General features: G+C 43.5%; 1 protein-coding gene across 1 annotated transcript in view; it reads left to right on the top strand.

Annotated features, from left to right (window-relative positions):
• Positions 1–24,831, top strand: part of B4GALNT2 (beta-1,4-N-acetyl-galactosaminyltransferase 2 (SID blood group)) — a 73,612-nt gene that overhangs the window by 27,322 nt on the left and 21,459 nt on the right. Inside the window, exons 2-3 of the mRNA XM_005890348.3 lie at positions 6,714–6,914; positions 8,244–8,381. Coding sequence (XP_005890410.2) covers positions 6,714–6,914; positions 8,244–8,381 — 339 coding nt within the window. The remainder of the gene's footprint in view (positions 1–6,713; positions 6,915–8,243; positions 8,382–24,831) is intronic.

The following is a 24,831-nucleotide window of genomic DNA, read 5'->3' as shown; positions in this document are numbered from 1 at the left end:
ACTACTACTACTTGATTTTTGGCATGGTATCAAAGATGAATATCCACAATTGTCTTTGTTCCACATATATATCTGTATGGGGCTGTATTTTCCTCACATGTTTCAACCAGATAATGTAACAGATAAAATGCAGAAACAATATGAGGATTCATTTTATCCATTAAGCTAAATATTACAGAGATAGGCAAAAATATAAAATGGAGCCATTTTTCTCACTATTTTTTGTTTGGAAAAATGTAATTATTTTTCATAAAAATATGTTATTTGTGTTAGCTTTTAATGGGCTTATTATGTTATTTCTAAATTAATACATACTTTTAAAAACTCCTCAAATTTAATTTCCAAAATGGTAAACATTGACAGATATAACCCACAAAAACAAAAGCTCTTTGGGAGTCCTCAGTAATTTTTAAGATTATAAAGAGGTCCAGGGACTTTCCTGACAGTCCAGTGGTTAACATTTCGCATTTCAGTGCGGGGCGTGTGATCCCTGGTGGAGGCTTTAAGATCCCACATGCTTCATGGCTTAAAAACCCAAAACATTAAAGCAGAAGAAATATTGTAAGAAATTCAATAAAAGCTTTAAAAATGGTCCACATCAAAAACAATTTTTTTTTTTTAAAGAATAGAGATCCTGAGCCCCAGAATACTCAGAACCAGTTATCTGGGCAGTCATCAAATGCCTACTAATATTCCGCCATCCTCTCTTATGGACGGGCGCACACCATCACCTATGAGGGGATTTTCTCGGAAATCAAACCTGGATCTGATCAAGCCTGTTGATCTAACTACAGATTTATAGAAATTTCAGGGAAAAAAGGAACATGGCCCGGGGCGGGGCGGGCGGTGGGCGCTGAAATCAGCACAGTCCAGACGTGGAAAATCCAAATTATGTAGGATAAACAACATGGTTCCTTAAACAAGTATGTTGCTAGGAGGAGATACAGAGGAATGTATATATTAAAAGGAACTGATGAAACATATCAACCAATGTATGGATCTTATTTAGATTCTGCTTTGATTCTATTTTTAATTGGAGTATAATCGATGTACACTGTTGTGTCGCTTTCTGTGTACAGCCACATGAATCAGCTCTATGTATACATATATCCCCTCCTTCTTCAGCCTGCCTCCCACCCCACCCCACCCCACTCCACCCCTCTAGGTTGTCACAGAGCACCAGGCTGAGCTCCCTGTGCTATACAGCAGCTTCCCACTAGCTATTTATTTTATGCATGGTTGTCTGTATATGTCAAATGCCACTCTCTCAGTTGGTCCCACCTTCTTCTTCCACTCTGTGTCCACAAGTCTGTTTTCTGTCTCTGAGTCTCTTCCTGCCCTGCAAATAAGTTCATCAGTATCATTTTTCCAGGTTCCATATATATGCCTTAATATACAATATTTGTTTTTCTCTTTCTGACTTATTTCAGTCTGTACAAAAAAATAAAAAAAGACAGAAGGGAACTCTGTGCACCTTTGATGGTAGTAAAGACTGATTGTTAGATTTTTAGCTGATAATGGTATTGGGTGTCTCTGTGTGTGTAAGAACCTTTATCTGAATCCCCCAAGCTTTAAGCAAAGAAGCAGAACTTCAATGAGAATTGCACAGCAAGAAATTTATTATGAGGAATTAATACAATTTTGGGACGAGTTTCAAAAAAAAAAAATTAGAGAAAAGTCACCAATCATATCGTCACAGGTGAATGAGCTGGAACTGGGAAGAATTCAGAAATATCTGTTTTCTGGAGTACAGCCACAAAGAGAGTTGCTGGAGAAGTATATGAAAGATTGCTTGTTCCTCATGTTTACCACTACTGTGAGTTCTCAGAGAAAGTTCTTATAGTGAACCTGAGGTAGTTGGTCAGCAGGACCAGTTGTTGGGAAGGAGGGCTGGACACAGAACTGAGGGAAAGAGGACCAAGTGGATGGAACTTGCCAGCATCTGCACTGCCTCTGAATCTCATGCAAATTTCTCTGTGGCCATCCCTAACCTGGCATTACACAGGGAAGGGAATTCCAGCTTAGTTCATCTGAGTACAAAACTGCCACATTACCCTTCAAAGATAGAATATTTACTGATGAAATGATATGATGTCAATATTTTCTTCAAAATGATTTGAGAAGTGAGGAAATAGGTGAAGAAACAGATAAATCCATTTTGTCCAGGAGTAGAAGGTAGGTAATGGGTATAATAAAATTCATTTTATCGTTCTTTTTTTGTATGTACTTGGGATTTTTTTCTATAATTAAAAAGTTTTTTTTTAAGTACCCTGATCACCCCTTGCATTTTTCCCTTGGAGTATCATTAACTTTATGGGTTTTATTTTATTTAATATGTTATAGTTAATTATAGTCATTGTTCTTGTTGATGCATCAACTATCTCAAATATGGCTGGTAGAAGACCCTTTAAACTGGCTCCTCTTTCATGGATATAACTGTGGTCTTCTTAGATAGCCTCCTTCCCTTCTGGCATCACAGGATATTCTAGACTTGCTTTGAATTTTCCTTACCCAAAGCCAGAATCAGCCATTTCTGCAAGGGGCTTTGCTTTTTCTTTAGAGGGGAATGCTGTATGTAAACCAAGATCCAGATGTTAGAGGTGCTCATAATTATTAGTGTGGTATCATTTCTTCCAGGTTCTTCCCTTTTTAAAAAAGTTTATGGGAGCATGGTTGATTTACTATGTGTCAGTTTCTACCATGCAGCAACGTGATTCAGTTATACATATTTATATATATATACTTTTTCCTATTTTTTCCACTATGGTTTGTCACAAGATATGGAATATAGTTCCCAGTGCTATAGGGCAGGACCTTGTTTATCCATTCTAATGGTGTATATCTGCTAATCCCAAACTCGCAGTTCTTCCCTCTCTCACCCCCTCCCGTGGCAACCACGTCTGCTCTCTATGCCTGTTTCTGTTTTGTAGATATGTTCATTTGTGTTGTATTTTAGATTATACATATAAGTGATATAATACGGTATGTGTCTTTCTCTTTTTGACTTTGCTTAGTACGATAATCTCTAGGTCCATCCAATTTGCTGCAAATGGCCTTATTTTCTTTTCGTGGCTGAGTAATATTCCATTGTATAAAGGTGTACCAGACCTTTATCCATTCATGGACAGTTAGGTTGCTTCCACGTCTTGGCTATTGTAAATAATGCTACTGTGAACATGGTGCATATATATTTTTGAGTTAGAGCTTTGTGTAGATAAATGCCCAGGAGTGGGATTGCTGGATCGTATGGTAGCTATATTTTTAGTTTCTTTTTCTTTTTTTCCTTTTGACTGTGCTGGGTCTTTGTTGCAGCGTGTGGGCTTCCTCTAGTTGTGTCGTGCAGGCTCAGTAGTTGTGGTGCCTGGGCTGAGTTGCCCAGCACTATGTGGGATCTTAATTCCCCGACCAGGGATCAAACTGAGTCCCCTGCATTGGCTGATTCATGTTGACGTTTGGCAGAAACCAACAAAATTCTGATCACTTATCAATTATCCTTCAATTAAAAAGTAAATAAAATTTTAAAAAAGAATGGATAATTGTGTTAAATGATTTTAAAATCATCTGTCAATATAATCATATTGGGTGTTCTCCTGACCTGAATTTCCACGTGGTGAAATTTATCAATAAACTGTATAATTCTTGGAAGGCAGAGATATTGAATAATATCCTACTAACTGAGAAGGAACTTTGAAACCCAAAACAAAACAGGCAACTGCATGAAGAGCAATTCTGAAGTTTGTTGTGGGTGACTTACACATGGGCAGGAGCTGGCAGATGATCCAGAGGCATTCAAAGCGGCAGAAAAGGGTACAGAAGATTTAAAGGACCAAAGCTGAAAATAAAATCTGACTACTAGGGAGAATCACATCCTTATCAATGGGAAGTGGATGTTTTTCACTCCCTTTGTGTGTGTGGTGGGGGGAGGCTCTCATGACCATTAACCATTCACATCAGCAAAAGGCAGTCTTCCAGTTTTCATGTCAGATGAGGGCCAGGGGAAAACTTGATAGGAAACTCCCCTGGCTTAGGCATGTTTCTTGTGAGTAGGCTAAAGCTCAGTCTTGCAGAAAGGGGAGCAGGTAACAGTTTAAGGAGAAAACATAATATGGAATACAAGGAAAGTCATTTACCCAGAGAATTTTTTTCTCCTCATTTTGTTTTGTTTTATTCAATGACACACCGTTTCATTTCCTGCTAGCAGAAGGAAAAGAACCAAACCCTCAAAAAGACCTAACCCACATCCCTCTGTTGTTCCTGATTTGTTTCTTTCTGTTAGGTTGAAAATTGTGTAATGAACTTAATGACACTGTTATTCTTTAAAAAAAAAAAAAAAAGAAAGAAAAGAGGTAGAATTATGGGCCTAGGATAAAGTCGGAGTGGTTCAGCCACACTATAGGATTGAGTCATCCTTGTTCTCCTAGAAGAACTTCATTAGTGATGAATCTTTCATTTAAGATACCATTATACTCTATTTGCTAATATTTGTTCAGCATACTTACAGCATTATTCTTCAGTACTTATACTTGCATCACTGTAAAACTGGTTTTTGTAAATTGGCATGAAATTGTTTACTTATGAAATAGGGATTTCAGATTTTGTTGAGGCCTTTGACAACTTCCCTGTTTTTTTTTTTTTTTCTCTTTAATGGATCTGTTTAGATCATCTCTTTCATCTAGGTATTCAAGATTTAGGCTTCTTCTTACCTTATTCTATCTTCTCTTCCTTCTCTCCTTTCCTCTATTCTCAGTTCAGGGGGCCAGATTTAGCTGATCTCTGCTTAACCAATTCCTGGGAAAGAAATTCTGGCTGATTGGCCCACCTTAGAGGTGTTCCCCTTTGGTCCAATCAGCCAATGGTCAGGGGAGAATCATGTGATACAACTAGCTCATAGGTGTGACCTCTGTGGGTCAGGCAGGCAAAGAGTCTTAGAGCAGGGAGGTTATTAAGTAGGCAGATATCTCAAAAGTTGTCTCCTCCGTGCTTGGATTTAATAATTATTCCATTTTAGATGTTTTCTAATTTACCACTTTCCATTGGCATTGTTATTAGGTTCTTATTTCTACTTTTCTTAGATTCATTTTGTTATCCATTTTCAAACTTATTTGATTGTTTAATTTATTAATTTTATGTCTTGTGATCAGACATTTGTATTTAAATTCAAAATTTCCACTCAGCATAATTTTAGTGCATTCCATAGTTTTGTATGTAGTATCTTCATTATCTTTATATTTTTGTTCTGATGTTGTCCTTGACTCAAATTGTTGCTTTGGAAAGCTTAAAAAAATTTTTTTTCCATGTTGTGAAAGAGGGGCTTACTATTATTATAGGTTATATTTAAATTGTTTATTTATTTCTATTTGGCTGTGCTGAGTCTTCTTCGCTTCGCGGACTTTTCTCTAGTAGCAGTGAGCAGGGGCTACCGTTCCTTGCAGTGCCTGGGCTTCCCATTGTGGTGGCTTCTCTTGTTGCAGAGCAAAGGCCCTAGGGCACGCGGGCTTCCGTAGTTGTGGCTCTTGGATTCTAGAACGCAGACTCACTAGTTGTGGTGCACGGGCTTAATTGCTCCACAGCATGTGGAATCTTCCCTGACCAGGGATCCAACCGATGTCTCCTACATTAGCAGGCAGATTCTTTACCGCTGAGCCACCAGGGAAGCCCCTATCAGTTACATTTTGATTGCACTTGTCAGTGTGTGGAGTGTATAATCTGAATGATTTCTACTTTATTATGGTTTTCTTTGTGTTCAAACAAGTGGCCAACTTTTGTAAATGTCCTAAAAGCTCTTTAACAGAATACGAGATCTAAAATTTAGCTGCAGACTTCCCTGGTGGTACAGTGGATAGGAATCTGCCTGCCAGTGCAGGGAATGTGGTTTCAACCCCTGGTCCGGGAAGATTCCACATGCCACAGAGCGACTAAGCCCGTGCACCACAACTGTTGAGTCTGTGCTGTTTAGAGTCTAGGACCCGCAACTACTGAGCCTTAGCTCTAGAGCCCATGCCCTGAAACAAGACAAGCCACCACAATGAGAAACTCACACACTGCAGTGAAGACTCGCCACAACTAGAGAAAGCCTTCCCGCAGCAATGAAGACCTAGTGCAACCCAAAATAAACAAAATACATAGATTAAAAAAAAAATTAGTTGCTTTCTTGCTTTATATATTTCTGAGACTTGATTTGTTAGGGAATGAGATGTTAGTGTGTTAGACATGAGAATGTTAGAATCCATGACCACCTTTGGATTTGTAATCTTTCTCCTCCTATATTCTGCCATTCTTTGCTTAAATAATGCTAATATCTAGTGGCTACAGTTCATGACCATTACATGATCTACATCTGTTTTGTAGATCACTCATGTGATCACAGTAAGTGATCCTTTTGGCCCCATTTATTTAATTTTTTTTTTTTTTTTTTTTTGCCTCAAATTCAACTATGTTGACATTAATACTGCAAGCCTTACTCTTCCAATCTCCCTCCTTGGGCTTTAGGACATTCTTTTATTTGTGATCTTTCTGAGTGTCTGTTGCAACTTAATTCTTTTCTCTTTTGCTTATCAGAAATCAGTCATGGTAAGTAGTAGAAGATATAGGTTTAATTGACCTTTTCCCTCCAGTTACTGTTCCCATCTATATTATACAATCAGGTCCTTTTATGTTTCATGTAATCAAGGAAAAAAGATTTACACAGCATTTGCTCTTTTGTGTCCTAACAGCTCTAGATATCTGTGGATCCTCAAGATGTCCGTCTTATTCTTGGCCCTGGGCATTGTGTTATTTATGTTCAGAAGTGTGTACCTGTATTCAGAATTCAGCAGCTACAAAGCACCACTCCTTCAGCCTAGTCCGGCTGCCGGAATGTTGAAGCTTCTCCCTGAGGAACATATCAAGACCCTCTTTACCCACGATGGAATCTGGTGAGACAGCCAGTTATTCCCCCTTGGTCTGACCTCTCCTTCCCTCCTCCTGTGGCTGAGTGTCCTATTGTGCCCACCTTACAGCCAGTTCCCTACCTTCCTGCACCTGTGCTGATTGTGAGTGTGATTCCAAACTACAGGACCAGAAAAGATCTTGGTCTGCAGGGCACAGACTCTGTTCCCTACAACACCCAGCAAAGTCCCTTGTGATTTTGGAGGGCCTGTTTAACCCAAACTACAGGAAAGACATTGCCTTTCTGTCCCTTTGGCCTCCTCTTCAGGTGGGTGGGACTGAGATGCCACTGTGACTCTCAAGTTTAAAGAAGTTTGGAGAGGGCTTCCCTGGTGGCTTAGTGGTAAAGAATCCGCTTGCCAATGCAGGAGACAAGGGTTTGATCTCTGGTTCTAGGAAGATCCCACATACCGCTGAGCAACTAAGCCTGTGCCACAATTACTGAGCCAGTGCTGTAGAGCCTTTGAGCCACAACTAATGAGCCCATGTGCCTAGAGCCTGTGCTCTGCAACAAGAGAAGCCACCGCAATGAGAAGCCCCTGCACCGCAACTAGGGAGTACCTCCCGCTCGCCGCAACTAGAGAAAGCCCGCACAGCAATGAAGACCCAGCAACAACCAAAAATAAATAAATGAAAATTATTTAAAAAAAAAAACATAAAGAAGTTTAAGGAATTCCCTGGCAGCCCAGTGGTTAGGACTTGGAGCTTTCACTGCTGAGCCTGGGTTCAATCCCTGATCAGGGAACAATCATGTGGCTTGTGGGATCTTAAGTAGAAGTTTGGTGCAGGAAATTATTTAAGACAGGGGTGTTTTTTTTTTTTATTACAAAATTTATTTTTATTATTTAAAACAATTTATTGGGGTATAATGACCTACAATGATGTGTTGGTTTCAGGTGTACAGCAAAGTGATTCAGTTATACATGTACATATATTCATTCTTTTTCAGATTCTTTACCCATGTGGGTTATTACAGAATAGTGTGTAGATTTCCCTATGCTATACAGTAGGTCTTTGTTGGTTATCTGTTTTATATACAGTAGTGTGTGTATGTTAATCCCAAGTTCCTATCCATCCTCCGCCACATGTCTGCTTTGGTCACTATAAGTTGGTTTTGAGAGGGGGCCTTCTTATCCCTTCCCCTCGCTGTGTCTTTGGGAATGGCTACTGCTGGGATTCTAGAGTCTCAACCCAACCTGGATGGTGGTTGTGAGATAGGAGAGTCTCGGGGGAACGGCACGGTGGGTTAGACTTCAAGTGCCTGCTCCACCCACCAACCCACCCAGTCTGTGATCTTAGTCCTCATCTTGTTTTAGGCTCTTCCCGAAAAACCAGTGCAAATGTGAAGCCTGGATACATCGGCAAAGATATAACTTTGAAAATGCCTATGACCAGACTGACCTCCCTGCGGTGAAAATGAGGAGACAAGCTGAATTTGAACACTTTCAGAGGAGGTAATGCAGACCCTGGGGGTTCTTGGGCCCTGAGGTGGTGTGGAAGCTCTCCCTGCTCTCTCCTGAGGGTGTAGGGCCACGGAGAGAAGAAAGGCATTCCCACTCTTGCAGGGTCCCTGGAAAGAACTCCTAAGAATAAGCCAAGTAAAGAGAACTGGGGAAATAGTCCTTCAGTGAAGATTTATAAAACTTGGAAATTCCCTGGCAGTCTAGTGGTTAGTACTCGGCACTTTCATTGCTGGGGCCTGGGTTTGATCCTTGGTTGGGGAATGAAGAGGCTACAAGCTACGTTGTGAGGCCAATAACAAGCACACAAACCAAAAAAACCCCAAGACACTTGACATGTCTCAAACATTTCATAATAAAGAAAGAGTGAAGGAAGGAAAAGACTGAAACATCAGTGCAATGTTGCTGGCACAACCTCCATGCACGTGGGCCACCAGAGCCTTTAGTCTCACCACGTTGCACGATCTGATTCATTTATATGTTGAGAATGTACTGTCCCTCTGCTGTGTGCGAAGCCCACAATTAAACTTTTGGGATGTGTTGACCAGGATTGTTGGTTGAAAACAGGAGAAATGGATTCTGGCTGGCTTATGTTAAGAGGGAATCTGTAGGAAAGATGTTGGTACTTTCCCATATCCATAGGTGGTAGGATGACCAGGTTGGGAAATCAAGACCCAGGGGAGCACAGAATGGCTGGGCAGGGTTTCTCTTTTTCCCCTAGGAATCATTTATGAGTTACAGTGGAAAGCGTACTGTAATAAGTAATACCATTTAAGGACTTGAATTCTGGAACAGGCTGGATGGCAAGTTGCTTAACGTCACAGACTTCCGTATCTTCATATGAAAAACTAACAGTTTATTACAGTAATAACAGAGTTTATTACTGTAATAGGTTATTTGTAAGAAAACATGCGAAGAGCTAGCAACTCATACAGGGCCTGACGTACAGAAGCACTGCGAAAATGTTACCTACTGTTTTGCTTGGTTTATTATTAACATTATCATTCTTATAGTTCTTCATGGGCAGTACAGGATACAGTAAGAGGGACTTCCTTGATGATCCAGTGATTAAAACTCCACGCTTCCACTTTAGGGGGCATATGTGTGACCCCTGGTTTGGGAACTAAGACCACATCCTACATGCCATGCAGTTTATCCAAAAAGAAACAAAACACATAAATAACCTAAATAGTAGATTGTTACCAGTGCTATGGGAGGTAAATTAAAATATCATGGTCGATGGCATAAAGTTTAATGGGACAACAAAAGAAGGTTACTTATTGTCTATCATGATCCCCCATGAAAGAGCAGTCCAGAAGGAAGAATTAACAATGTCCAAAGCCAGAGTAGGTTACGTGACAGGAAAACAGGCCTTTCCTGATGGCTGCATGACAGGAAAGCAGGCCAGGACCGTTGTGGCCTAGCGTGTCAAGGGGAGGCTTGAGGCATGAGCCCAGAGAGGCCATTGGTGACAGCCATGGTAAGCCAGCAGGTGCATTTTGCTTTCTGGGTAATGCAAAGCATTGAACAGTTTTTCTTGATTTGTTTGTAATTTATTTTGGCTGCACTGGATCTTCTTGCTGCGTGTAGGCATTCTCTGTCTTCGGTGAGCAGGTTCTATTAGTTGCTCTGACTTCTCCTTGCAGTGCCTTCTTGTTGCGGAGCGCGGGCTCCAGAGCACACGGGCTTCAGTAGTTGCAACTCACAGGCTCAGTAGTTGTGTACAGGGTTAGTTGCACTGCTACGTGTGGAATCTTCCCGGACCAGAGATCCAACCCGTGTCCCCTGCATTGGCAGGTGGATTCATAACCACTGTACCACGAGGGAAATCCTTGAACAGTTTTTAAAATTGGCGACTTATTCTATGAGACAGGTGCATGCTAAGTTGCTTCAGTCGTGTCCGACTCTTTGCGACCCCATGGACTGTAGCCTGCTAGGCTCCACTGTCCATGGGATTCTCCAGGCAAGAATACTGGAGTGGGTTGCCATGCCCTCCTCCAGGGAATCTTCCGGACCCAGGGATTGAACCTGTGTCTCTTACATCTCCTGTGTTGGTAGGTTCTTTACCACCAGCAGCCCATTCTATGCGATACTTTCATATGTAAAATACCACTGTGGCTTTTCTGTGGAGGATAAGCTGGAGGGAAGGTAAAGGGAAGGCAGGGACATCAGTTGAGGTGCTGGGAAGAAGCTAAGCATTTTCTACTGCTGTGACAGTTGTATGTGCCGCTTTGATGACCCCAGGCTTTACTGCTCAGTTAACTGAGCCTAAGTCTTGAATTAAGGAAGGGAAAAGGGGACTCTCGCCCTTGCAGGTTTGATTTCGAGAATGAGCCGCTACCCCAGACTCCATACAAACGGAAGACTCCCCGGAAGACGGAAGAGCAGCAGAAGGGAGTGTTGGCGGTCAGGAAGCCAGCGCAGTGTGCAGGGGATCCTGCTCGGGTTTGAGCCCTGGGCCCCCACGGCTGTGCGGGGAGCGTGGGGCTCAGTGGTTAACATGCTGCCAAGGACCGGCTGCGTCCTCCGTGTCTCAGATCGGCGACCTTGGGCAAGCAGTTTAACTTCCTCTGTGGGGGCCATAGGTACGGGGTGGAATGGTGATAGCACCTCAGGTTGACATTTAGCGCCGAAGAATTGATGCTTTTGAACTGTGGTGTTGGAGAAGACTCTTGAGAGTCCCTTGGACTGCAAGGAGATCCAACCAGTCCATTCTAAAGGAGATCAGCCCTGGGTGTTCTTTGGAAGGAATGATGCTAAAGCTGAAACTACTTTGGCCACCTCATGCGAAGAGTTGACTCATTGGAAAAGACTCAGATGGGGAGGGGATTGGGGCAGGAGGAGAAGGGGACAACAGAGGATGAGATGGCTGGATGGCATCAGTGACTCGATGGACCTGAGTCTGAGTGAACTCCGGGAGTTGGTGATGGACAGGGAGGCCTGGCGTGCTGTGATTCATGGGGTTGCAAAGAGTCCGACACGACTGAGCGACTGAACTGAACTGACTGAAGGTGATCCATGAAAAGCCTGAACAACCTCAGTGAAATTATAAAGGAGATATATATAAAAAGGAGATAAGAAAGGAGATAAGAAAAAGATGTAAATAAACCTATGACATGGTAAGCTCTGGCACATGCAGAATGTGTACCCTGGCCCTGGGCCCCCGTAATACCCTCTGCCTGCCTCCTGCCGGGAAAGCCTGCTATTTGCCTCCTGGTCTCTGTTTGGTGTCACTGTCTGTGAGGTCCCTGTACTCAGGGACTGTTAGCTCCTGGCACAGAGCAGGGCTATCAGGCATCTGTTAGCGGATGGTGGGAGGGGAAACACGTAAGACGGCTCCATCTCTGGGACGGCACAGGGCTGCAGAGAGAGAGAAGTCACAGAGCCCTCAGGAGAGGGCCCCAGGTGTGCGCACAGGGCATAGTTGGGGAAGGGAGAGCAGGAAGGGAGCTTTGAAGAGATTGGAGCCGGTAAACACGGGAACAGGAAGGGATAAGAGGAGGTATTAGTTGGGAGTGTGGGCTCGTCTGGAGGAATCTGGGCAGAAGGAGTCACAGAAGGGACAGATTTCAAACAGGAATGGCCAAGGACTGGCTATGTTCTCACCTTCCCCTCCTTCACCTGTTTGAAATGCCCAGCTCTCTTGGGATTATACCTGGCAATCCAGGTATGAACAAAAATGGCCCGATAATGATAACTGACATGAACTGGGTCTAAGGCCAGTAAGGAAGTAGCTGGATGGGGAGACTCAGTACAGGGCAATGCACTGAGTCAGGCACAAAGGTCAGTCTGGTCTAAAAACATCTCTCACTGAGCTTATAGGATTATAGAGGAGGATAGAGTGTGTTCTCCCCTGGGGTCAAGTGGCTACTCTCTGAGTTATAGCCTCCCTGCACCACCATTATTGGGGTGCATGGAACCCAGCATTGAGTGCACATGGGCAGTCTGTGGCCTGGGGAGTGTTTTCAGCAAATTGCATGGAACTCAAGAGTTCCATCCCCAGCTCAATGATAATAGTAGTCAGAGGGAGGGATGTGGTAGGGTTTAGGAGGGAGGTCTGAGAATTAAAAAAAGAACATTCAGGAAGAAGGTGACATTCAAGCTGGCCTGCCCTCTTCTACTGAACCGATAACCTTGTGTTCTAGTTATTGGAGTTTGGCTCTGGGTTCTCACCCTTCCCAGAAAGGGACTTTACTGATATCTTTGTCCTGGGTTTAGCACAAGGCTGGGCAAGTCAAGGAAGGAATGAATAAGAGGCAAGGGGTGATGTGTGACTCTAGACTGAGCTCTGGATGTGGCTCATTCCTTGAGGGAAGAAAAGTAATTTGGAGGAGGAAGCATCAGGCATTAAATAAGAAAGGGGAAAGAGCTCCCCTCATTTATTTAGTCAAAAAAGCAAGATGCAGAGGGTTTGTACAGTGTGTTACATTTGTGTTTAAACGAGGACGGGGTGTTTCTGTGATTGTGTGTGTGCGGAGACATGTTTATATATGTTGAAGGGAGGAGGATGAACAGTGATGGTGTTTAACAGTGGGCTTTTGATAGTAGCTTGTAGCATTTGCTTATTTCTGTGGTTCAGTAGTCACACTGTGGCTGATTTCAAGCCATGGACAAGACATCACTGGATTCCAGTTATAAAATATCTCCACCATTCAGATACAATAGAGGAAAATAACCTCCAGAGTAGAGATAATAGGAAGATGTAGTAAAATAATTAGGAAGTGGTGAGTTTTGACTGCTTTTCAGCTGTGTCCCATAATTTAATTTTTGTTAATGACTGCGTTTAAAAGCTGGCTTGCAAAATTCCTGAAAATTCAACAGTTGACTGCACTGTGTGGGTGCCGGCTGGCTCTCCCACACCACTGTTACACATGAATATCCATGGCTCGCTGTCCCTTTGTGGTGGGCAAGTGATTTTGCCTCCCAAGCCCTTTTCACACACAGTTTCCAAGCTTCCTGACGGACAGTGGGCTGGGCCACGTCACTGAGGCACCCGCATTCAGTGGCCGGTGTGCTGGCTACCAATTTAGGGGTATCCAAGAGGCCCAACTTGGACACGACTGAGCAACTTCACTTTCGCTCTTCACTTTCATGCATTGGAGAAGGAAATGGCAGCCCACTCCAGTGTTCTTGCCTGGAGAACCCCAGGGATGGGGGAGCCTGGTGGGCTGCCGTCTATGGGGTCGCACAGAGTTCGGACACGACTGAAGCGACTTAGCAGCAGTAGCAGCAGCGGCAGCAAGAGTCTCAACTCTGGGAAAAGTTTTCTGCCATTCAGTCCCCTCAGAAAGAAAGATCCTGCTTGAGGCCAACGGTGTCCTCCTCACCCAAGTCCTTCAAGGGCTCGTTTCCGCCTCCAGTCTGAGGGATTCCCCACCCCCTCCCCCCCCCCCAACCTCAGTTGTAATCACACTCTGGATAAACTACTCTCAGATGCACAAACTCCATTTGCTGTCTCACTGTTCCTTTCCACACTGCTGACAGTCCAGTGGCTTCTTGCTGGAATGAGGCAGGTCTGGAACTTGTGGGATGGATAGGACTCAGCCCTGGGTTTTTAATGTATCAATACAGGCGTAAGCCAAGCTATCAGAATTTGGGTACTGCATTCCAGTAGATATCAGCTGAGTGGGACCAGCCAACTCTCAGGCCGGGAGCCTGGACAAAGACACTCTAAGGGCCTACCCAGATCCTCCTAGCCCTGTTCGTAGCAAAACACACCAATTAACAAACATTGCTTCCACATTCTCTGTTTCACACACTCTCTTCCTCTGAGTTTCATTTGTCTCTCTCAGCTCAGCAAGTACAAACTTATCTGGCCAAGATCAGGTTCCCCAAAGACTTTCTGTCCCAGCACACCGAGGGGAATAGGGGACTTTACAGCTCTTTGGTAACAGCAAGTAGAGACTTTTCTGGGGGTGTTGTGGGGGAGCTGGGTAATAGAAAAGATGTTATTCCATATAATTTTTATATCATTAGATAAGCACACATAATCACATACTTATGTGTGTGCATACCTATATAAATGTATACTACTGGCGTTTTATGTATATATATATTTTTTTATTTTTAGTTGCACTGGATCTTTGTTGCTTTGTGCGGGCTTTCTCTAGTTGCAGTTCAGTTCATTTCAGTTCAGTTGCTCAGTCCTGTCTGACTCTGCAACCACATGGACTGCAGCATGCCAGGCCTCCCTGTCCATCACCAGCTCCCAGAGCTTACTCAAACTCATGTCCATTGAGTCACTGATGCCATCCAACTATCTTATCCTCTGTCATCCCCTTCTCCTCCTGCCTTCAATCTTTCCCAGCATTAAGGTCTTTTCCAATGAGTCAGTTCTTCGCATCAGGTGGCCAAAGTATTGGAGTTTCAGCTTCAGCATCAGTCCTTCCAATGAATATTCAGGACTGATTTCCTTTAGGATGGATTGGTTAGATCTAGCAGTTCAAGGGACTCTCAAGAGTCTTCTCCAACACCACAGTTCAAAAGCATCAATCTTCGGTGCTCAGCTTTCTTCATGGTCCAACTCTTAACATGCATACATGACTACTGGAAAAACCATAGCTTTGACTATATGGACCTTTGTCAGCAAAGTAATGTCTCTGCTTTTTAATATGCTGTCTAGGTTGGTCATAACTTTTCTTCCAAGGAGCAAGCATCTTTTAATTTCATGGCTGCAGTCACTATCTGCAGTGATTTTGGAGCCCAAGAAAAGAAAGTCTGTCATTGTTTCCATTGTTTCCCCATCTATTTGCCATGAAATGATGGGACCACATGCCATGATCTTCATTTCTTGCATGTAGAGTTGTAAGCCAACTTTTTCACTCTCCTCTTTCACTTTCATCAAGAGGCTCTTTAGTTCTTCACTTTCTGCCATAAGGGTGGTGTCATCTGCATATCTGAGGTTATTGATATTTCTCCCAGAAATCTTGATTCCAGCTTGTGCTTCCAGACCAGTGTTTCTCATGATGTACTCTGCATATAAATTGAATAATCAGGGTGACAATATACATCCTTGACATATTCCTTTCCCAATTTGGAACCAGTCCATTCCATGTCCGGTTCTAGCTATTGCTGCTTGACCTGCATACAGATTTCTCAGGAGGCAAGTAAGGTGGTCTAATATTCCCATCTCCTGAAGAATTTTCCAGTTTGTTGTGATCCACACAGTCAAAGGCTTTGGCATAGTTAATAAAGCAGAAGTAGATGTTTTTCTGGAACTCCCTTGCTTTTTCTGTGATCCAGCGGATGTTGACAATTTGATCTCTGGTTCCTCTGCCTTTTCTAAATCCAGCTTGAACATCTGGAAGTTCTCTGTTTACGTACTGTTGAAGCCTGGCTTGGAGAAGTTTGAGCATTACTCTGCCAACGTGTGAGATGAGTGCAATTGTGCTGTAGTTTGAACTTGCTTTGGCATTGCCTTTGGATTGGAATGAAAACTGACCTTTTCCAGTCCTGTGGCCACTGCTGAGTTTTCCAGATTTGCTAGTAGCAGTGAGTGGGGGCTACTCTTGGTTGCGGTGGGCAGGCTTCTCACTGCAGTGGCTTCTCTTGTTGCAGAGCACAGGCTCTAGGTGCCCGGACTTCATCAGTTACAGGTCTAGGGCCTAGTTGTATATTTTTAATGTAATTAGTACCATAGGAACAAATCACTCTGAAATTTGCTTTTTCCTTCAATGAGTTTTTTTCCATTTGAAACAGGAAGTTTATTTAAAAGATAAGATTTTTTGACTTCCCTGATGATCCAGTGGTTAAAAATCTGTCTGCCAGTGCAGGGGGCGTGCATTCGATCCCTGGTCTAGGTAGCTTCCACATGCCACAGGGCAACTAAGCCCAGGCACCATAATGCAGCAAAGACCCAGCACAGCCATAAATAAATAAAAACAAACAACAAGAGGTTTGACTTGGTGGAAAACTATCCAAGATTCATTTCTTTTCTAGTAATTCATCCTTCCTTAAATACAGATTGCTCTACCTGTAACAGCTATGTATAAAAGAATTATAAAATTATCCTTGGTTTTACGATGATAAATGAAAAACATTAAAATTCTCCAATAGAGGGACTTCCCTGCTGGTCCAGCAGTTAAGAATCCACCTTGCAATGCAGGGGACATGAGTTTAATCCCTGGTGAGGGACTAAGATCCTACACGCTGCAGAGAAGCTAAGCTTGCTTGCCATAACTGCTGAGCCTGTGCACCGCAACTAGAGAGTCCATGTCCATGCGCCCCAACAAAGATCCTGCATGATAAACTAAGACCTGACGCAGCCAAATCAATGAAATTAAAAAATAAAATTCTCCAATAGATCAAAGTATGCAACGACTTTTATCTTGTTGTGTTAAACATTGAAAGCAAAATAACTTACTGAATATAAAGACAAGAGCTGAGTGAGCCTGCTGCTAGTGGAGAAAGGGATATTTTCACATAACCAGTATTCCCCCATCCCACCTCCATTTGATGTTGATCAAAACATACTATTGGCTATTTAGTTTTAAAAAAATTGAACACGTGGGAATTCCTTGGGTGGTCCAGTGGTTAGGGCTTCATATTTCCACTAAAGTGGCCTAGGTGCCATCTCTGGTAGGGGAACTAAGATCCCACAATCCCCTCATTTCAACAATAAACAAACAAGCAAACAAATAAATAAATAAGCATGTGCACACACACCAGGAATGGGGAAGGGGAAAATGAAAGAATAAAGAAAACAATACTGTAGTGATCAGGAGGTGGTAGAACCAAATTGGAGTTTTTCTGATTTCTGCGATGGCTCCTTGATCTGGAGGAACAAAGCAGCAGGTTTCCTTTCTAGTGGACAGCCCCTGTCTGCTACTGGGACGCTTCAGTGGCATCTCCAGCCTCTATGTCCAGCTGTGTGTGTCTTTCTCATTGATTGGCTGCCCATCAAATGAGAGTCTGATCTGCCTCGTGGGCAAACCCTGCCGGTCACGTAAACTTCCACTGGCTTGCTGAGTGGTGTGTGCCTCTTCATCTCAAATGGCCCGCTGCCTTCAAACCCTGTGATTGCCAGTTCTCAGTTTTGACTCCTTCCTTTGGATTTTTGTGGGTCAGCTCTGAGTCTCCTGTTGCTGCTTCACAAAAGAGGAGGTGAGAAGCACCAGGAGACACTGATATGTTTTTAAGAGTTATCTATACATCTAGTTTGTTCTTTTTAATTGCTATACAGCTATGAGTAAGAATGCATTGAATTTTATTAAGCCATTCCCCTATTGAAAGAGACTCTGATTTTTATAAAATTTTTATGATTACAATTTCATAATTTATAATATTACATTGCACTTACATTCTTTCCTTCATTTATTAAGATGTGTATAAGGATGTTCATTTCAGACAGTGCTGAAACAAATCTCCTTATATGCATGTCCTATTGTTGACAACTGCAGGTTTCTCCCCCTACCTATAACATCTGAATTGCTCGACCACAGGATATGCTGATTTCTGCTTTTAGTAAATATGGCCAGATTGCCTTCAAGAGGACCTACATTAATTGACACTTTTATGAAGAGTCGGTAAATGTAGTGCCTTATTTATATATATGCTTGTGGCTAAGTCACTTCAGTCATGTCTGACTCTTTGCGACCCTATGGACTGTAGCCCGCTAGGCACCTCTGTCCATAGGATTCTCTAGGCAAGAATACTGGAGTGGGTTGCCGTGCCGTCCTTCGGGGGAACTTCCCAGCCCGGGGATGGAACCCATGTCTCTTAAGTCTCATGCATTGGCAAGCGGGTTCTCTACCACTAGCGCTACCTGAGACGCCCTGTTTATATATATACCCTCTACCTAATCAACACTCGTTATTATCAAATTTTAAAACTTCAAGGAAAAGGTGCTGGTTTTTATTTATTCATTTGACTCACCATCTCCATAATGTGCCTGCTCAGTAGTTGCTGCTTTCGAGTTTAATTACCCCACAGCATGGGTTCTTAGTTCCCTGACTAGGGATTGAACCCATATCCTGTGCAGATTCTTAACCACTGGACCATCAGGGAAGTCCTCTTTTTTTTTAATTAATTAATTAATTTATTTAGGGCTGTGCTGGGACTTTGTTGCTTTGTGTGGGATTTTCTCTAGTTACAGCTAGTGCAGACTACTCTTTGTTGCAATGCACGGGTGGCTTCTCTTGTTGCGTAGTTGTGGCCTACAGGTTCAGACAGGTTCAGCAGTTGCGGCTCACAGGTTCAGTTGCCCCGCAGCACGTGGAATCTTCCCAGACCAGGGATGGACCTTCTGTTCCCTGTGTTGGTCGGCAGATTCTTATCTACTGCACCACCAGGGGAGCCTGCCTTGTTGTTTTCTTCAAGTTTCATTTCCGTGACTAATGTTGAAGCTGAATGTGTTCCATATATTTACTGGCCATTTGTATTTCTTCTTCTGTTAATTACCTATTTCTGTCTCTTTCACCTTTTAAATTTTGGCTTTTTCATGTTCTCATAAATACTTAAGTAGTCTAATCTTTCTTCCGGGTAATCTTGATGATTTCCATGTTTAAGTGGATCCCTGAAGCCTCCATTTCAACTGTATTACCTTAGTCCCTCAAATAGTCAATATCACTGGGTTGTCCTATATCCTTGACTGAAGGTTGTGTTATGTCCTTGACAAGAAAACCATCTGAAAATTGTCATTGTGTTTGCTCTGAACATATTGAGACATCATCAACTCCGAGATAAAGTTTGTTACATATTTTATTTTTTAGTTCAGTGTCAGGAAGTTTGACCCCATTCAGTTGATCTGCTTTGCCCTTTTGATAATAAATCCAGCACATTGATTGTCAATTACTTTGTACCCTGGCTACCAGGAAATTTGATGTGACTTTAGTATTTCCAAAAAAAAACTGGCTTGACTGATATGACCTAATCATTTTTTTCTTTTTCATTTGTTGTGATTTTTTTTAATTTTTAAAAAAAACTTATTTATTTTGGCTGTGCTGGGTCTTCGTGGCTGCACGTGGGCTTTCTCTGGTTGTGGAGGGCAGGGGATAGGCTCTCTAGTTGCAGCGCACGGGCTTTTCATTGTGGTTTCTCTTGTGAAGCGCAGGCTCTAGGCGCGTGGGCTCAGTAGTTGCGGCACAGGGGCTTAGTTGCTCCAAGGCATGTGGGATTTTCCCGGATCAGGGATGGAAAATGTGTCCCCCTGCATTGGCAGGTGGTTTTTTTGGGACCCTGTGGACTGTAGCCAACCAGGCTCCTCTGTTCATGAAGTTCTCCAGGCCTGAGCAGGTTGCCATTTCCTCCTCCGAGGGATCTTCCCGACCCTGGGATCGAAAGGATAAATAAACGTTCTCACTCTGGGTGTTGTTGGAATTTATGCCTGGAACTGCTGTACTTGCCTGGTGGTCATGACAGAAGAAAGTCTTCAGGCAAAGCTGACACCATCAAGGGGTAACTAGCAGGTATTCAACCTAGAAATTTGGCTATCTCACCAGAAGACTAACCAAACTGATCACACGGATCACAGCCTTGCCTAACTCAGTGAAACTATGAGCCATGCCGTGCAGGGTCACCCAAGATGGATGGGTCATGGTGGACAGCTCTGACAAAATGTGGTCCACTGGAGAAGGGAAAGGTAAGCCATTTTAGCATTTGTGCCTTGAGAACCCCATGAACAGTATGAAAAGGCAAAAAGGTATGACACTGAAAGATGAACCCCCTAGGTTGGTAGGTGTCCAATATGCTACTGGAAGAGAGCAGAGAAATAGCTCCAGAAGGAATGAAGAGGCTGAGCCAAAGCAGAAACAGTCCCAATTGTGGATATAACTAGTGGTGAAAGTAAAGTCCAATTGCTATAAAGAACAGTATTGCATAGGAACCTGGAAGGTTAGGTCCATGAATCAAGGTAAACTGGACATGGTCAAACAGGAGATAGCAAGAGTGAACATCGACATTTTAGCAATCAGTGAACTAAAATGGACAGGAATGGGTGAAAATAATTCAGATGACCATTATATCTACTACCGTGGGCAAGAATCCCTTAGAAGAAATGGAGTAGCCCTCATAGTCAACAAAAGAGAAATGTAGTACTTGGTTGCCATCTCAAAAATGAGAGAATGATCTCTGTTTGTTTCCAAGGCAAACCATTCAATATCACAGCAATCCAAGTCTATGCCCCAACCACTAATGCTGAAGAAGCTGAAGTTAAACAGTTCTATGAAGACCTACAAGGCCTTCTAGAATTAACACCCCCCAAAAATGTCCTTTTCATCATAGGGGACTGGAATTTGAAAGTAGGATACCTGGATAACAGGCAAAGTCAACAGATATCTAGAGTAACAGGCAGGTTTGGCCTTGGAGTACAAAATGAACCAGGGCAAAGGCTAACAGAATTGAAGATGTAGCTCAGATCATGAACTCCTTATTACAAAATTCAGACTTCAGTAGAAGAAAGTAGGGAAAACCACTAGACCGTTCAGATACGACCTAAATCAAACCCCTTACAATTATGCAGTGGAAGTGGCAGATTCAAGGGATTAGATCTCACAGGTGCCTGAAGAACTGTGGATGGAGTTTCACAACACTGTACAGGAGGCAGTGATCAAAACCATCTCCAAGAAAAAAGAAATGCAAAAAGGCAAAATGGTTGTCTGAGGAGGCCTTACAAATAGCTAAGAAAAGATGAGAAGTGAAAGGCAAAGGAGAAAAGAAAAGATACACCCATCTGAATGCACAGTTCTAAAGAATAGCAAGGAGAGATAAGAAAGCCTTCTTAAGTGAACAATGCAAAGAAATAGAGAAAAACAATAGAATGGGAAAGACTAGAGATCTCTTCAAGAAAATTAGAGATACCAAAGGAACATTTCATGCAAAGATGGGCACAATAAAGGACAGAAATGGGTATGGACCTAACAGAAGCAGAAGATATTAAGAAGAGGTGGCAAGAACACACAGAAGAACTGTACAAAAAAGATCTTCATGACCCAGATAACCACGATGGTGTAATCACTCACCTAGCGTCAGACACCTTGGGAGTGTGAAGTCAAGTGGGCCTTAGGAAGCATCACTACAAACAAAGCTAGTGGAGGTGATGGAATTCCAGTTGAGCTATTTCAAATCCTAAAAGATGGTGCTTTGAAAGTGCTGCACTTAGGGGCCTTGTTCACTGAAACTTGGTCTCCCCATGTCGCTCTGTCTCCCAAATTCTGGCTGAGTCTCCATCTGGAGCGCAGAACCTGCCATGCTTGCTAATTATGCCTGGGCTTCTAAGATCCGACCGGGGAGGCCTCAGTGTCTCCTCTCCTTCAGGAGAACAGAAGGACGCCGCAGCCTACAAAGAAGGCCGCAGTACAGTACACAAAAGGCAATGGACCCGACTACCCAACACCAGCCTATGACTGCTTCCGAAACAATGCGGGAGGAAGAAGAATACAAGGTCCTGATGTCCTTGTCCCTCATCACCACTCCAGCTGCAAGCCCTCATCTATAGGATCCCCCGACTCCTCATGGAAGAAGGCACAGTCCTCGAGGCACAAGCCTGTTCTGTTCTGTCTCCCCTCGCCGGTTGAGGATTAAAGCCACCTTTCTATTTCCTCCAAAAAAAAAAAAAGAAAGTGCTGCACTCAGTATGCCTGCAAATTTGGAAAACTCAGCAGTGGCCACAGGGCTGGAAAAGGTCAGTTTTCATTCCAGTCCCAAAGAAAGGCAATGTCAAAGAATGTTTAAATTACCGTACAACTGCACTCATTCCACATGCTAGCAAAGTAATGTTCAAAATTCTTCAAGCTAGGCTTCAACAGTATGTGAACTGAGAACTAACAGATGTACAAACTGAATTTAGAAAAGGCAGGAGAACCAGACATCAAATTGACAACATCTGTTGGATCATAGATAAAGCAAGAGAATTCCAGAAAAACATCTACTTCTGCTTCATTGAGTATACTAAAGCCTTTGACTGTGTGGATCACAACAAACTGTGGAAAATTCTGAAAGAGATGGGAATACCAGACCATCTTGCCTGCCTCCCAAGAAACTTGTATGCAGGCCAAGAAGCAACAATTAGAACCGGACAAATGGAACAACGGACTGGTTCCAAATTGGGAAAGGAGTATGTCAAGGCTGTATATTACCACCCTGTTTATTTAACTTATAGGCAGAGTACATCATGCAAAATGAAGCACAAGCTGAAATCAAGATTGCTGAGAGAAGTACCAATAACCTCAGATAGGCATATGACACCACCCTAATGGCAGAAAGCCAGGAGGAATTAAAGAGCCTCTTGATGAAGGTGAAAGAGAAGAGAGAAAAAGTTGCTTTAAAACTTAACATTAAAAAAACTAAGATCATGGCATCTAGTCCCATCACTTAATTGAAAATAGATGGGGAAACAATGGAAACAGTGACAGACTTTCTTTTCTTGGGCTCCAAAATCACTGCAGATAGTGACTGCAGCCATGAAATTAAAAGATGCTTGCTCCTTGGAAGAAAAGTTATGACTAACCTAGACAGCATATTAAAAAGCAGAGACATCACTTTGCCAACAAAGGTCTGTTTAGTCAAAGCTATGGTTTTTCCAGCAGTCATGTATGGATGTGAGAGTTGGACTATAAAGAAAGCTGAGCACCAAAGAACTGATGCTTTTGAACTGTGGTGTGGAGAAGACTCTTGAGAGTCCCTTGGACTGCAAGGAGATCCAACCAGTCCATCCTAAAGGAAATCAGTCCTGAATATTCATTGGAAGGACTGATGCTGAAGCTGAAACTCCAATACTTTGGCCACCTGATGCAAAGAGCTGACTCATTGGAAAACACCTTGATGCTGGGAGAGACTGAAGGCAGGAGGAGAAGGGGAGCACAAGATGAGATGGTTAGATCGCATCACCAACTCAGCGGACATGAGTTTGGGTAAACTCCGGGAGTTGGTGATGGACTGGGAGGCCTGGCGTGCTGTGGTTCATGGGGTCGCAAAGAGTCAGACACAACTGAGTGACTGAAAACAACAACAGCAACAGAAGACCCCTGTCTGCCGATGGTCCTGTCTTCACTTCACGAAATACACACCAGGCAACAAAGAAGAAAGGAGCTTGAAAGAGCAGCAGTGTGGGAAAAAAGAAGTAGTAGTCCTATCTACATGTTCCCTCATACCATACAAGGGAAGGGTGTTCCCGTCCTGCGCCTGAGAAGAGAGAGTGTTTCATGTGGACAGTCCCTCTCACTCAGCTCCCTCTGTCCCCTCAATTCTCTCCCCTTTTCCCTCTTGGAGGACACACAGTCCAGTGTATCCCAGCCCCTTCCTGAGAAACTTCAGCCCTGGACAAAGGAAAGGCAGGTTCTGCTCCTTCCAGTCCTGAGGCAGGGAGTGTCAGCACTCCCCCTGTATCCCCTGCACATCCTGTCTGCCCTCATGGACCTTCCCTTCCACAGCGACAGTTCTTTACCTCACACACCTGCACCCTCCCACTGAGACCTGCTCTTCTGTGGAGGCGTGCTGGCCTCCTGGAGCAGGACAAAAACGGGCAGTGGTCGGGAATGAACAGCTCTGGGGGTGGCCCTCAGTTGATGGTGGGTAGGAGTTAGTGGCACCCCACTCCAGTACTCTTGCCTGGAAAATCCCATGGACGCAGGAGCCTGGTAGGCTGCAGTCCATGGGGTCGCGAAGAGTCAGACACGACTGAGCAACTTCACTTTCACTCTTCACTTTCATACATTGGAGAAGGAAATGGCAACCCACTCCAGTGTTCTTGCCTGGAGAATCCCAGGGACAGGGGAGCCTGGTGGGCTGCAGTCTATGGGGTCGCACAGAGTCGGACATGACTGAAGCGACTTAGCAGCAGCAGCAGGAGTTAGTGGATAAATACCCCAGCTGTCTCATTCGTGGTTAGGAGAACTCTGAGACAAGTTCTGTTCAGGACTGAACCCAACTGCTCGCAGCAGTCCCATGAGCTCATAGTTCACCCTTGTGGGCTTCCTCCCCTCACCCTGCCTCTGCCTAGGCTTCTTAGAATTGTCACCCAATAACACTATGTCCTCAAAAGCTGCTCGGCGTCTGCTTCCTGGAGAACTCAAGTTCTTTGTTCTGCTTTATTTATTTTTATTTTATTTTGAATATTTGTATTTATTTATTTGGCTGAGTGAAGTCTTAGTTGCCACGTGTGGGATTCTTTTTTTTTTTTTTTTTAGTAGCATTCCCTGCTGCTGCTACTGCTGCTGAGTTGCTTCAGTCATGTCCGACTCTGTGCGATCCCATAGACGGCAGCCCACCAGGCTCCCCCGTCCCTGGGATTCTTCGAAAGTGAAGTCGCTCAGTCGTGTCTGACTCTTTGCGACCCCATGGACTGCAGCCTACCAGGCTCCATGGGATTTTCCAGGCAACAGTACTGGAGAGGGTTGCCATTGCCTTCTCCGACCAGGCATCAAACCCAGACCCCTTGCCTGCATTGGTAATGAGGAGTCTTAGCCACTGGACCACCAGCTAAGTCCCTGTTCTGTTTTTGAAAAAACCC

The sequence above is a fragment of the Bos mutus genome, chromosome 19, assembly GCF_027580195.1.
Source record: "Bos mutus isolate GX-2022 chromosome 19, NWIPB_WYAK_1.1, whole genome shotgun sequence".
Classification (NCBI taxonomy): domain Eukaryota; kingdom Metazoa; phylum Chordata; class Mammalia; order Artiodactyla; family Bovidae; genus Bos; species Bos mutus.
This window is presented reverse-complemented; position numbering and strand designations above follow the sequence as displayed.